The sequence below is a fragment of the Lagopus leucura genome, unplaced genomic scaffold (genome assembly GCF_019238085.1).
Source record: "Lagopus leucura isolate 7727_CA_CO unplaced genomic scaffold, USGS_WTPT01 Super-Scaffold_100002, whole genome shotgun sequence".
Taxonomy (NCBI): Eukaryota; Metazoa; Chordata; class Aves; order Galliformes; family Phasianidae; genus Lagopus; species Lagopus leucura.
In genome coordinates, this window is record NW_024962263.1 from 60421764 (window position 1) to 60434097 (window position 12334).

The window sequence follows — 12334 nt, forward strand, 5'->3', positions numbered from 1 at the left end:
AATAAATGTACTTTTAAGTTGAACGTTCAGTCAGAGTATAATCTTCACCTTTCACTGGGATAAGGGCAAGAAGGAGTTTTCAATAAACTGTGACAATCATATACTGATATTTTTTGCATAATAGCTACACATTCACAATGTGGACTGCATATTTTACTAAATGTCATGCTTAATTTGCTAATAAATTCTAAAAAGAGCAAACCCCTCCTAATAACAGCTGCAGCAGCCCAGATGCCATAAAAACAGAATGCCTTTGCTATGCAGGGGAGGGGCTGCCCTTTCCTCTGTGCAGGCACGTGGAGATGCCAGGCAGCACCAGCCATTCTCCAGCACATTGTGCACTGTGGGATTTAGACATGGGGCAGGGCAGGAAAGCGTGCAGAACTGATTTAACAAACAAAACATGGAATAAACTTTTTTGGTGATGTACAGGTGGCAAAGGAGTCTCATTCACATCTGGTTTGCTAAGTGGAAAATGGCAGCTCCAGCCCCAAGCCTCAGTCTCCCCATTGCAATACAGTGGAATTGCATGGTTTTTCTTGCTTTGGCAACAGGATCAAGCTTTAGCCCTAAAAAAAAATTGATTCCATAAAGAATACATGTGCACATGCTGAATAAAAACTTACCAAGTCTTTACAGTTGATTGTTTCTGAAGAACAGCAAAGTTTGGCAGGCAGAGGAACTGTCCTTTCTGTTTGGCTTGTGGGAAGATAACATTATCATTTTCTCTTAAAACTTTTAGTATACTATTAGACCAGAAAGAACAAGCAACAAAAGCCCTGATTTATCATGAAAAATAGGGAAGCTTCTTCTTTACAAAGGGTTGTGGAAGGCCTTACCAGTAGCTCTAGAAACTCCAGTCCTCAGCTTTTCCAGTGAAGAGGCTCTTAGCCTCTCCCACTCTCACTAAGCCTCATCCACTGTTTTTACCAACTCCTTTTAGCAGTGAAAAATCTGTCACCATGCCCATGCTGTGCCATCCATGCACAAGTCAGTTTGGCTGAGGGAATGGATGCTGTCCCTGGGCACTAAAAGGGTCTAATAAAAGAAAACAGAAGAAGCAGTTCTTTGCCTCTAACATCCCATAATGAGAAAACAGTAAACAGAGGGTGAAGTGAGGCTTGAGATCATACAGAAACTGTTCTGTGATCCTCATCATGCAAATGAGGGACTTAGTCATACTCTTTTCTCCTCGGAGAATGCTACGAGGCAGGAGTAACTTGACAGCTGCTCTCTCACAATAGCTAGATCAGATTCCAATATACTCTTCAATCCTGGGCGTTGTTTTATTACTTTGTACTGAGGTGTACAAAACTTCATGCACCTGCATTACACAGCATTAAACCCTCCATCTACTAAATCTACCAACACAGAAGCCGATTCAACTGGTGGATTTATTTGATGTGGTTGCTCACTGGGAAATGGATTGAAAGCACAAGGTTCTCTCAAGCCTACCACAGAGGAAACAACTATAACATTTTACTGATGTGGGCAGGACCCAAGCGAGTGACAGAGTTTGGTCAATTTGCTGCAATAAATCCCTTCTGAAACAAAGAAACAAAGTTCTTTTGTTCAGTTTTAACACGTTTCTTGACTTCTATTACCCACTTGCCTTTTTCCATTCCCAAGGAAGGTTCCATTAATCATCCTTCTAATGGAAACACTTGTGTCTGATCACTTAGCGGTGGACACAGGCATAGTATTGGGCATGCACTGAACAAGAAGCCCAAGGGAAGCCCAGCTGAAAAGTTTGGAAAAGCAAGGATGCCTTTTTAAAATAAACTTTGGAAAGGTCAGCAGGACAGCAAGGGGTCAGCACCAGGCAGCCAGTGGGTGGATGGCACAGGAGAAAGACAACAACACTTGTCATTAATTATATCTGTTGGAATGCTACACATTTCCCAACCCCCCCCAACTGGTAGTACTTCAGACATCCAAGCATAGTCTCTCCCACGTCCTACTCGACCCCAGGCAGGGCACATGCCAAGAAGCTTTCATAGAAGCCAAGAAGTGGCTAATACAAGCAGAGGTTAAACATTTAAATGTGTCCCTCCACTTTGAAACATTTTTTTCTCCAGTTCAAAGTCATCCCTTCATATTTCTCTCCTCTATCAATGAAATACATATTCTCTTAGAGCTAAATACGGGTAGATTATGGTGCCCATCCTTAAGCTAACAAAACTCTTAATTTCTTTGGAGAGGCATAATTACTGGGAATTAGACTGCTCAGAGTAGGAACTCCACTCCTAAAATTGACGAGGCAAGAATATAATACTGTGTACCACTTACCTAGGTCTAGATGTATCTGATGTCCTATATTGTTTTTCAAAACATATGTAAATATTAGAACACATCACTACCTGTGATTTTGCATGCCTTGCCACTGCAAAACTTCAAAGTATCCCTATATATAAGGTTATTTGCCCCAAAACAAGTAGTATATTTTCTTTTAATAAAATCCCCAATAAACTGTCAGTAGGAGAAGAGATGGCACGCTAGCAATTCATGAATGGATCCATTCCTCATTTACCCTAAACTCACCAAGGATATGGCCAAAGTTCACTGTTTTCTGTGAGTCAAAGAAAATAGGTATCTCTGGAGCATGATACTTGGGCTATCTCCCAAATAAGTAGCGGCAAGGAATCAGCTTCTGTAAATGTCTCTCTCTATTCTTTCAGTATAGGCAAAACTATGCAACTATCCCAACCTGGAAGCCTTGTAGTTGTCTGAAGGTCATCCAAGACGTTATAGTGATGATGCAACGAAGAAGCTTTGGGTATCAGAACTTCTGCTTAGAAGGTTTAAAACATGGAATGCTGTTATTTGTTCATGCTGTGCATTTGTTCATGTTTCTGCAGCAGGGCCTGAGGAGTCTTAAAACCAAATAGTGGGGTTCCTTTGGGAAGATGGAAGAAAAATGGAATCTAGAGGGAATTGTGCCACAGAAGAGTCAGGTGTACTCTGTGCATTTGCAGAACCCTGTTTTGTACAAGTGTAACCATATAGAGATAATGACTTGTGCCAGATCTATCTATATATGCTTAGGTCTGCTAATGGGTTATGAGTATTATTTGGGAAGAAATGAAAAGCCAGCACTTGGGTCAGTGGAAAGTACTGTACAACACTGTGGCTTAAGGAGAAATCCTCCAATGATGCAAGGTAAGCTGCTACCCAAAATCCAACTATTAAGACTGTGGTGGAAAAAGATGTCAAAAGAAAAAAACAGAAGTTTTCTGGGAGATTTAATGAAAAAAAAAAAAAGTTACTGTGTTTTTATTTGAACGATGCTTCAGAAAGGGAATATTCAAACTGAGTGTTACAGTCTGTGTGCTCAAGACCCAAGACAGGGTTTAAATTCACAGCTTTAAAGCCCAAATTAAGTCATCATGCATTTTTGAGAGTTTTATTTAACTTTTCTTCTGTAGTTTTCAGGCTTTCATAGAGTCATAAAGCATGGGCAAACATAGGTTCACTCTACAAACAGAAAAATACTGTGGAAGGAAACATATATCGTGGTAAAGCACAGTATCCACAGGAAAGTATTAATCATTGTTAACTGAAAAAAAAAAAAAACACCCAAAAAACTACCTAGTGCTGAAAAAGTAGTAGCTGTGTGAAAGTGACTTGTTACTTGGATAAAGAACCACAGAGTGACCCACAATATTCAGCACTCATGGGTTTCACCATGCATTGTGAAGCACTGAGTGAGAGAGTTAGGGATTGAGTGACACAGGTTGCACATTAGAATTCTAAAAAGCAACTCTTCTTGCTTACTGTTCTGAAAAAAACATCAAGCAAGCCAAAGAGTGAGGCTGATGGTACAGATATAAACCATTCGCAAAACTGCACTTCTGAGTTATGCTTGCATTAACCAAAGACTGGATATCAGTTTTCTTCTCTTATGTTGAGAGGAAGACTATGTTCTACCTACGTCATAGCCACTAGCTACTTGTACAGAGATGCAGAGATACAGGTCTAAAACACAACACAACAACAAAAAAATTGAATGCACTACTCAATACCCATGGAGAAGTGAAAAAGAGACCTGTCCAAATCATCAGTTTCAAAAAGAAGCACCCTCAGGTAGCAGGATTAACTCCTAAAATTTCACCAGAGATCTCAATCCGAAAACAAGTTGCCACCCCATCCCATAATACGCTATCTTCCATTTAGCTCTTTCTTCCTCCATGAAATTGTGTGCTGATTTTACTGTTCTGTGCTACCTGGACCAATGAAGAAAGTTACAAGTTACCGAGATTTCTGTGCTGTATTTACAAACCACATGCAGTCAGTGTTTTGTAAAGCCAGAAAGAAACCTGAGCTGGTCTACTCCAACCTCCTGTGTATGTCACATTGTATTAATGCTGTGTGTATGTGTTGACTACGGAAATCCTACCCTGACCCATAGAACTGCAGAGACATTTACCAGCTTGATTCCACTGGTGAGCATTTTACGGCTCAGAACTCATTGTCATTTGAATTTGAGAACCTACTGAATTTTGCTATTGGTTCTTATTATGTCCTTCTGAGCTAGATCAAAGAGTCCCCTAGGAATCAACAATTTTTCTTTGTAAGTACTTTGACAGAGTCAAGTCAGCTCCCAGTTTTTCCCTTTACAAATTAATCCAAATGAGCTTGCAAATCTCTCTCCAGAAGACATTTCCCCTCCACTTCCTCCAGCAAATACTTTTTTTGCAACTGTTTTCTGAACTTACCTCAGTGTTTCCATATCCTTTTAAAAATGCTGACATTGGAACTAGATGAATTCTTCCAGTACCAAGTTGACCAATGCCGTTTATGTGGATGTACCTTGTAGCATACTTACTGTTATCCAACACATTTGTGGCTGAATACTGTAATGGGAACTCTTATTCAGATGCCCACTCCTGATCACTTACTTACTTTTGGGCTAAAATTCTCCATTCTGTCAGTATGGCTTTGATCTCTTGTTCCTTGGTGAATAATTGTGTGGTTAACTATGTCACTGCGGACCTTCTTTGAATCCAGCAGGTTGGCTGCAATTTATTCTATGACTTACCATATTTAAGAGCATACTCTGCTCTTCTTGTGCTATCAACGAACACTACTGAGAGATGATTTCATGCCTATTTCCAGACCACTGAATTACACAATGCATGTAAGTGAAAATTAAAACTGAATTTTGAAGTGTTTGCTTTTGTGTTGTAGGGAACGAGCTATTTCTTACCTACTTCGAACAGATTGGATGACCCACAAAAGGCTGTACACATGAAACTAATAAAAGGCTAAGTCATGTTTTCTGCCTTAGTCTCCAATTTTGTGCAAATGAATGATAGGATTGAAATAAAGATATTTCTGTGAGCAAGGAAAACGCTGCAAGTCAAACTATCTGATTTCTGTGCAGATGGGGTCAGTAAACCATCCTTATGCAGCCTAGTACATGGCACACTCAAAATCTGTGGCCTTGTCACTTCTTTGCAAGACTAGGTTTAAGGAAAACATGCAAGATATTGCCTGGAATGGTGTGTATTAGTCTACTGCATTCTCAACAGAGCTAGCAAAGGAGAAAGGAAAAAAGAAACATACAGTTTTATAACATTCATTCCTCCTCACAGAGAGAAGGGGAAAATGAGATGGATAAAAGCGAAAAAAAAAACCCATTGTGGGTGGATGCAGATAGTTTAATAAATAAACTAAAAAAGAGGAAAATAACAAGTGATGCAAAGGCAATCCCTTATCACCTCCCACTGCAGACCAGCCAGTGTCTGAATGATGATTACTTTGAAAAAGCTCCCCTCCAGCTTATTAGTTGAGCATAAGATTATAAAGCCTGGAACATTTCCTTGATCAGTTCTGCCTGGGTCTTCTGCAGCCCTAGCCAACTCCCTTGAAGGGCAGAGTGAGAAACAAAGACCTTGAAAGCACTCTGTATCAACAGCTGAAACATCAGTGTGTTACCAACACAGTTCAGGTCGCAAATCTAAATGACACCATACTGGCTGCCAGGAAGAACATTACCTTCATCCTAGCCAGTCTCAGTACTCTACTGGGCATCAGTGCAGCAGTACTGGGTACAGAATTAAGATTATGAAAGCAAAAGATCAAATTACCAAAGCTGCTCTAGCCCAAGTGGTTATTTATCCTATCTGGCTATAGAGTGTATAATGTTGTGAAAAGCTGTAGATCACAAATTCAGCAGCTTTGAGAATGTGTTGTTACAACCAACAGAGCTCTGAATTTCCCCTTCCTTTAAAAAATACTGTGTTTCTTTGAAATTTGTGTTACTTTTTTAAAATTAGGTTTTCATATGATGCTACGTTGCCTTGCAGTCTTAAAACCTATGCTTTTCTAACTTCAGTACTTGAAAATCAATTACTTCAAAGAACTAATGTTATGAAGAATTAGTAGCACAGATTACATTAAAAAAGACTGTTCAAAAATTTGGATAGGGTGAAATTATTTAAGGCAGCCTACATGTAAAAACAATGTCTATCCTCAAATCTTACCCTTATATTAGCCCACCAGACCATTTTAATAGTAAAAAAATCACATACTAATATATTACTCACTGTATAATAGGAGCCTGCACTGTCTCAATGACAGGATATTAAATACCTTTCACTCTGTTTTCATTTAGTGTAGAAACGAATCTAGGTCTGTTGCATCCAGAAATGGAATTAAGTTATCAGTGAATATGGATTTCAACATTGAGAAATGTTGTGGTTTCTATTAAGTGCATATATATATATAATAAGATAGAATGTCATCTATTAACTTCAAGTAGAGTATTAGAAATACGAGACAAAAATTAAGATCTGAAAATTCAGTTTTCTGCATCATCCTCACTCCACTGTGATGTTTTTACTGGCCAAAACCACTTGGTTTTGTTCCCACAGCTTAGCTAAAAGTTTATTTGTTGATATATGATCACAAAAAAAGTCATTCTCTGAGTTGGGATAGGAAAACAGCTTAAACATCCAGCCCTTCCTTTAGAAAGGTTCTGTAAAGGCTCCATTGCTTTGGTCAGACATTTGTGTCTTGGCTCATAATCTGGGAAGAGCAAAGCCACGAATCCCCCAGAGTTATTGTTTTACACAAAGTGACCTGTTCTCCCAGTTGTTTTTCCAACTGGGGATTCTGGTGAGAGAGATCAGGATTATACCTGCCTAAACTACAATAGGCTCTTCCCACTGTACTCCTGAAAGCTGAAACACTGTGGATTTTCTGTCTTATAAATATCCAATTTAAGAAAGGAAAAAAGGGATCAGGTAATCCACAAATTTAAGAGACGCTGGGATCCCATTATGAGCAGAAAACTTTGGACCTTTCTTGAGGCTTACATTCCATTGCCTGAAGCATATCCCTGAATTATTTCTTCCAGAGTTCAATGAGTTGAACAAAGGGCTTTGGAGGGAGAAGATCTGAATAGATTTGAATTAGCTGAGAAGTGAACATCAGACAGGAGAATGACCATGATCCACACACTTCCATTGCTCTTTGGGACGAGGCCTTGCATGTTGCTCTCACCTGGGTGATACTCCAAGAGTCAATACCTCAGCAGTTCCTGGGTGCTTAGGATGAATGCATCAGGTACCTGCAGTGAGAGCCCTGCTGCAATTCTGCTACCAGCCCATGCATGTGGGTCACATTTGGAGAAACGGAATGGAGGGAAGAGTAGCTGCTGGGCACACACTTCTTGTTCTCACACATAGCAGTTAGGTTGTCAGAGCATGCAACAGTCTCAGGAGCTCTAACACATTTCTCAAGTGTATTTTCCTAAACAGTGAGCTCAGATGATTTTCTGGTAGTTACAACAAATGGACCAAAAGGTTGGACAAAGTAGTCCGGGGGCAGCTTATTAGTCTAACTGTACAGATTGAAAATGATATTGTTCTGCATTTTACTCTTCTCCAGATCTGCCAGAAAGAGGATATACTGCATCCCATGTTTCCACACATCATCAAAATCATCAAATCCCATTACAAATAAGCAGGCATATAGTGCTGTCATATGACAAGTCATGTTCAATTCTCATTTACCAACTATGTCTATCCTCAATTAGAAATTTTTGATTCTTTGTTAAGTTTGAAGGTAGCACCCAAGACAGTTTTTGAAGCGTTCATTTTTCATTTTAATAACAAAATCTCAACTTTATCTCTTTCCTTGAGTAAGGGAGCACTACTTCTTTCTGTTCTCTTGAAAAAAGTTTCTCCTACTACTTCTGATGAAAATTCACTGCTTCTGATGAAGGAGGTACTGGAGATGCCAACTTTTGATGCTGATTCAGAAGCACCCGCCACATGTTGTAAAAGTTGCTGCCTAAAAGGGATTATGTGTTCCTTCAAATAATATACGCTTAAGGAGATATGAATAAACTTCCAAATTCCAAAATGATTAAAAAAATATAATACTCCCACAGAAAAGGAAAAAAAAAAAAGTGAGAACCAAAAAGAAAGTTGATGAAATGGAACCAATTCACGCCAATTTTTGCCAACACATTTTATATGAAAAAGATGTCAGATGTCCTGGAGTTATTTATAAAGCTAGTCTACAAACAAGAACTGTCAGTACCAGAAAAATGGGTTTCATCTGCTTCTTTGTTAGTTTCAGAACACTTACAAACCTGTTGCAAAGAATAATCCAAAAAGACTGTCACAATCAGTAGATTATGTAGAGTCAGAAGACTAGTTTGTTCTGGTATAATTTAGAGCAGCACTAGGTCTGATTAACTCATGCTGGATACTGTACAGATCATACATAATATGCAGTCTTCTCTGACCTCCTCCTCTAGGTCCTAGTTCAGAGGGTGAGAAACGTCTGAAAGGAGACCAAACCTTCATTATTTTCTTAGACATACAAAATATATAAGATCTATTACATAAATGTAGTGGACAGTTTTCATCAGGTATATTTTCACTGCCACAATGCTCAATCATCTCTTTGGTATACACTTAACAGCTTCAGGTCACTATTCAGTATCTTTTAAAGAATGAATTATTATCTCCTTCTTGCTTTGCACAACTTCAACAGGAAAAAAGAGATCCTTAATTTCTCTTGTCCTTGGCATTTACCAGAGGATTTTTTTCAATCAACAGAGAACCGTAGTGGCCGAAAAATCTGAATGTAACAATCCAGGAATTACAGAACTGAACTATTTCATAATACACTGCAGTTCAATTTCAGTATGACCCTAAGCTTTATTGCATTCTTCCCCTCAGAAGCAAATCTGCCTTAGGCATACTATTTTTGACAGTCTACAGTACATCCTCCACAAACCTAAATTTATATGGTAAGCTCTTATTCTTAACTCCAATTTTATCCTCATTTTGGGGGAAAAACTAAAGATAAGGATCAGTTTCTACACTTTCCCTTAGCTGCTTCAGAAAAGGGAATGCAAATAAAGCTTCTTTATTTCTAGTTATTATTCCAATTACTTATCCACAGTTTGGATCATGATTGCTTCTATTTATTCTGGTAGCCTACACACTGCACTATTTCTGCATGACTGCTTGTCAAACAGACACCTCGAACAACGATAAACAGCTTCCTTTCATAATTAGAAATTCAGAATTTTCCAGAGGAACCAAGAGAAACATTTTTTACATAGACAATAATTGAGCTGCAAATTCGAGCTGGAAATTAGTCATAGAAACAACTAGAAGTAAAGCAAAGTCATAAAATAAGGACCAGGGTTCAACCGTGTAAACTTTTACTAATAAGGCATATTTGCACATCTGAAATAGTCAAAGTTTTTAACACATGATGTAGTATGCATCTATGCTCTGTAAACATACTTTAAAAGTACATCAGGTGATCCTGTTCTGAGTAAAAGGTTACCCAGAATTAGCATAAAATGAATGGTTTCTAGACTAGGAAGAGCAACAAAGCTGAACATAGGTAACTGTCTTTGTTTTGAAGAGTCATAAGAAAGAATGAACATGTAACACCAGCCTTCTTTTATAAACAAATCAACATCTTGAGTCTTGTTATAAAGCCTTTACACAGAGTATGGGCTAGCAAAACAAAACCTGCACATCATTATATGTTAGGAAATGATGCAGCTAAGCAGAAGTGACAGACAAGTTTCCATCTAAAAATTAGGGCGGCTAATGGGGAGCACTGACACAAACTGTTTTTAGCTACAGCATAAGAACCTGACGTGACAGTGACATGCCCTACAGGTCTGACTCACAGGCTTCTCTGCGTGACAAGCCTCCTTCATACACTGCAGAGCAAAGTAACAGCAAGGAATTACTTGGGAGAAAGTTTGGTTACCCCTACAAAATTAGGCAGAGAGAAAGGTGCAGATGATTTGACAAGAACAGCACTTGATTTCTGAGGAAGGTAACATAACGCAGTCCACCCTCTAAGATCCTGACGTGCTGAGGTGCTGAGAGCACTCCAGTTCAAGGGGTTGCAATCAGTGTGGGATGCTGAGCACATTGCAAGTCACGCCCTGACTCATGCAAGCACCCAATATGCTCACAACAGTTCAACCAGCCACCTCAAAGATTTGCACATAACCCACAGCCACACAAAAAGAAGGTTGGAGCATATGGCAAGGTTTCTATTTGCTCTGACTGACATTAGAGAACTTTCAAGCAACTGCAAAACACTACACATCCAAATGCTTCAAAGGTGTTTGTAAAATTCTACTATCATGCTGTGGGACTGATCCTGCTGTCCTCCTTCCCTTTCAACAAACTCCTGCTTGGAATCCATTTGAGAACACATTGGCCCCACGCTCTTTTCACAATGACAGTTATTAAAAAATAGCAGCAGAGTGAATAGAGAGCTGAAGTTCAAAGACACTGCTCTATGTGTAGCTCTTTCACACATTAACGAAAGTATATTTATATAACTGCAATATTTTGCAGGTCCACATTTGTCCTGTCACCTACACTGTCTGCTCCAGTTTAGCATTTCCAGTAATGTGAACGTGTTCCTGAACATGTGATGTGACACCAGCAAAATTCCCCTCTTCCTCAGCCCCTTTCTCCCCTTTGCACTGTGTGAACAATCAACCCTAGCTGTGCTATCTAATCCTAGGAGCTCCTTAAAGAGCTGACTTACTGCCAGCTTTGGTCAGACAACTGTTTTATCTTACCCCATACTCAGGACTCAGAGTCACACTCACTTTGACTGACAACGTGAAGCAAACTGCATTACTACTCTAATCTTCAAGATTGTCACGATTCCTAGCACAGCAAGTTGGGAGTATGAGTAAACTCAGACCTTCTGCTCCAAACACAGATGTCCCTTACACTTTAGATAAAGAAAACCTTTGCTAAACATTTATTACAGCAATGGTTATACAGATAAATCTTCTGATGCCAATATCTACACAGGTCTTTGCTCCTTTTTTCTCCCCTCCCCTACTGCCATTCCAGCCCATGTTGCTCCATTAACTATGCTGATACAACCATCTATTTGCCAGGAAAATAGAAGTTACATTTCACATTGGCCAACTTTCCAGACTCATTCATCCCACAGACCCAAACTGTTGCACTGACACAAGGGGTGGCAGTGCCAGGCGTACATGCAAGTGTCACCACTAACAGATGGTCTATGCAACCATGCCTGATGGACTACATTAGGAGCATGATTCATTTGGAAACTTAATTCAGTTATATAGGCTGACTCACAACAGGAACCACAGGTTTATTGTGGAATAGTGCAATTATGCATTTCTCTACAGAATACTAAGGCTTGTTGGACGACTAAGCCCATCTAACACCATGTCACTGCTCAAATGAGCTGCCCAGCCTTTCTCCTTCCCCTAGAAACATGCTCCTGCCTCCAGTCCTCCACCACTATGGGCACTCAACCAACTCTTAAGGGGAGTCATAAATCTCATTTTTACAAGGTAGCCCTCCAAAGCGAGCCTTGTAGGTGCCTGTGCAACCATGAGAGTAGGAGCAAGATGGCAGGAAAAGGATGAGATCATTTCTTTTTGTAGCAGCTACCAATTAAGCTGAATTGTAGTGTCAAACTAACAGCGTAATGGTCGATGGAAACACAAAGGAGTGCTACCTATCTGCCAGCCATTCCTTCAGTGAGCAATAAAGGGTCTCAGACAGGTTCATCCTCCTAACTTAAAATGGTAGCATGTGTTAGAGTTGGGCAAAGAAAATGTATTAATTTTTCTGAGGGAATAATCAGTAAGGCTTCATTGGCTGTGAAGATGGCTTTTCACCTGGAGGTTTAGGTAAATACAGGAAAGCATTCTAAGCATCTAAGCAGACAAGTTTCAGAGGAAATATCAGACTAAAGTTTGTACCTCAGCTGTCTTTATAACTAGGTGTGGAGACATATTCTATGGAAATTAAACATACAAGATTCGTTTTTAACCCTT

General features: G+C 39.5%; 1 protein-coding gene across 5 annotated transcripts in view; it reads right to left on the reverse strand.

Annotated features, from left to right (window-relative positions):
• The window catches only part of STAU2 (staufen double-stranded RNA binding protein 2), a 168371-nt gene that overhangs the window by 22057 nt on the left and 133980 nt on the right, over nt 1-12334 (reverse strand). The window contains exon 14 of one of the 5 annotated variants that reach the window (XM_042869930.1): nt 627-699. The exons of the other annotated variants lie outside the window; for them this stretch is intronic. Coding sequence (XP_042725864.1) covers nt 634-699 — 66 coding nt within the window. The 3' untranslated portion in view covers nt 627-633. The remainder of the gene's footprint in view (nt 1-626; nt 700-12334) is intronic. 5 annotated transcript variants of the gene reach the window in all.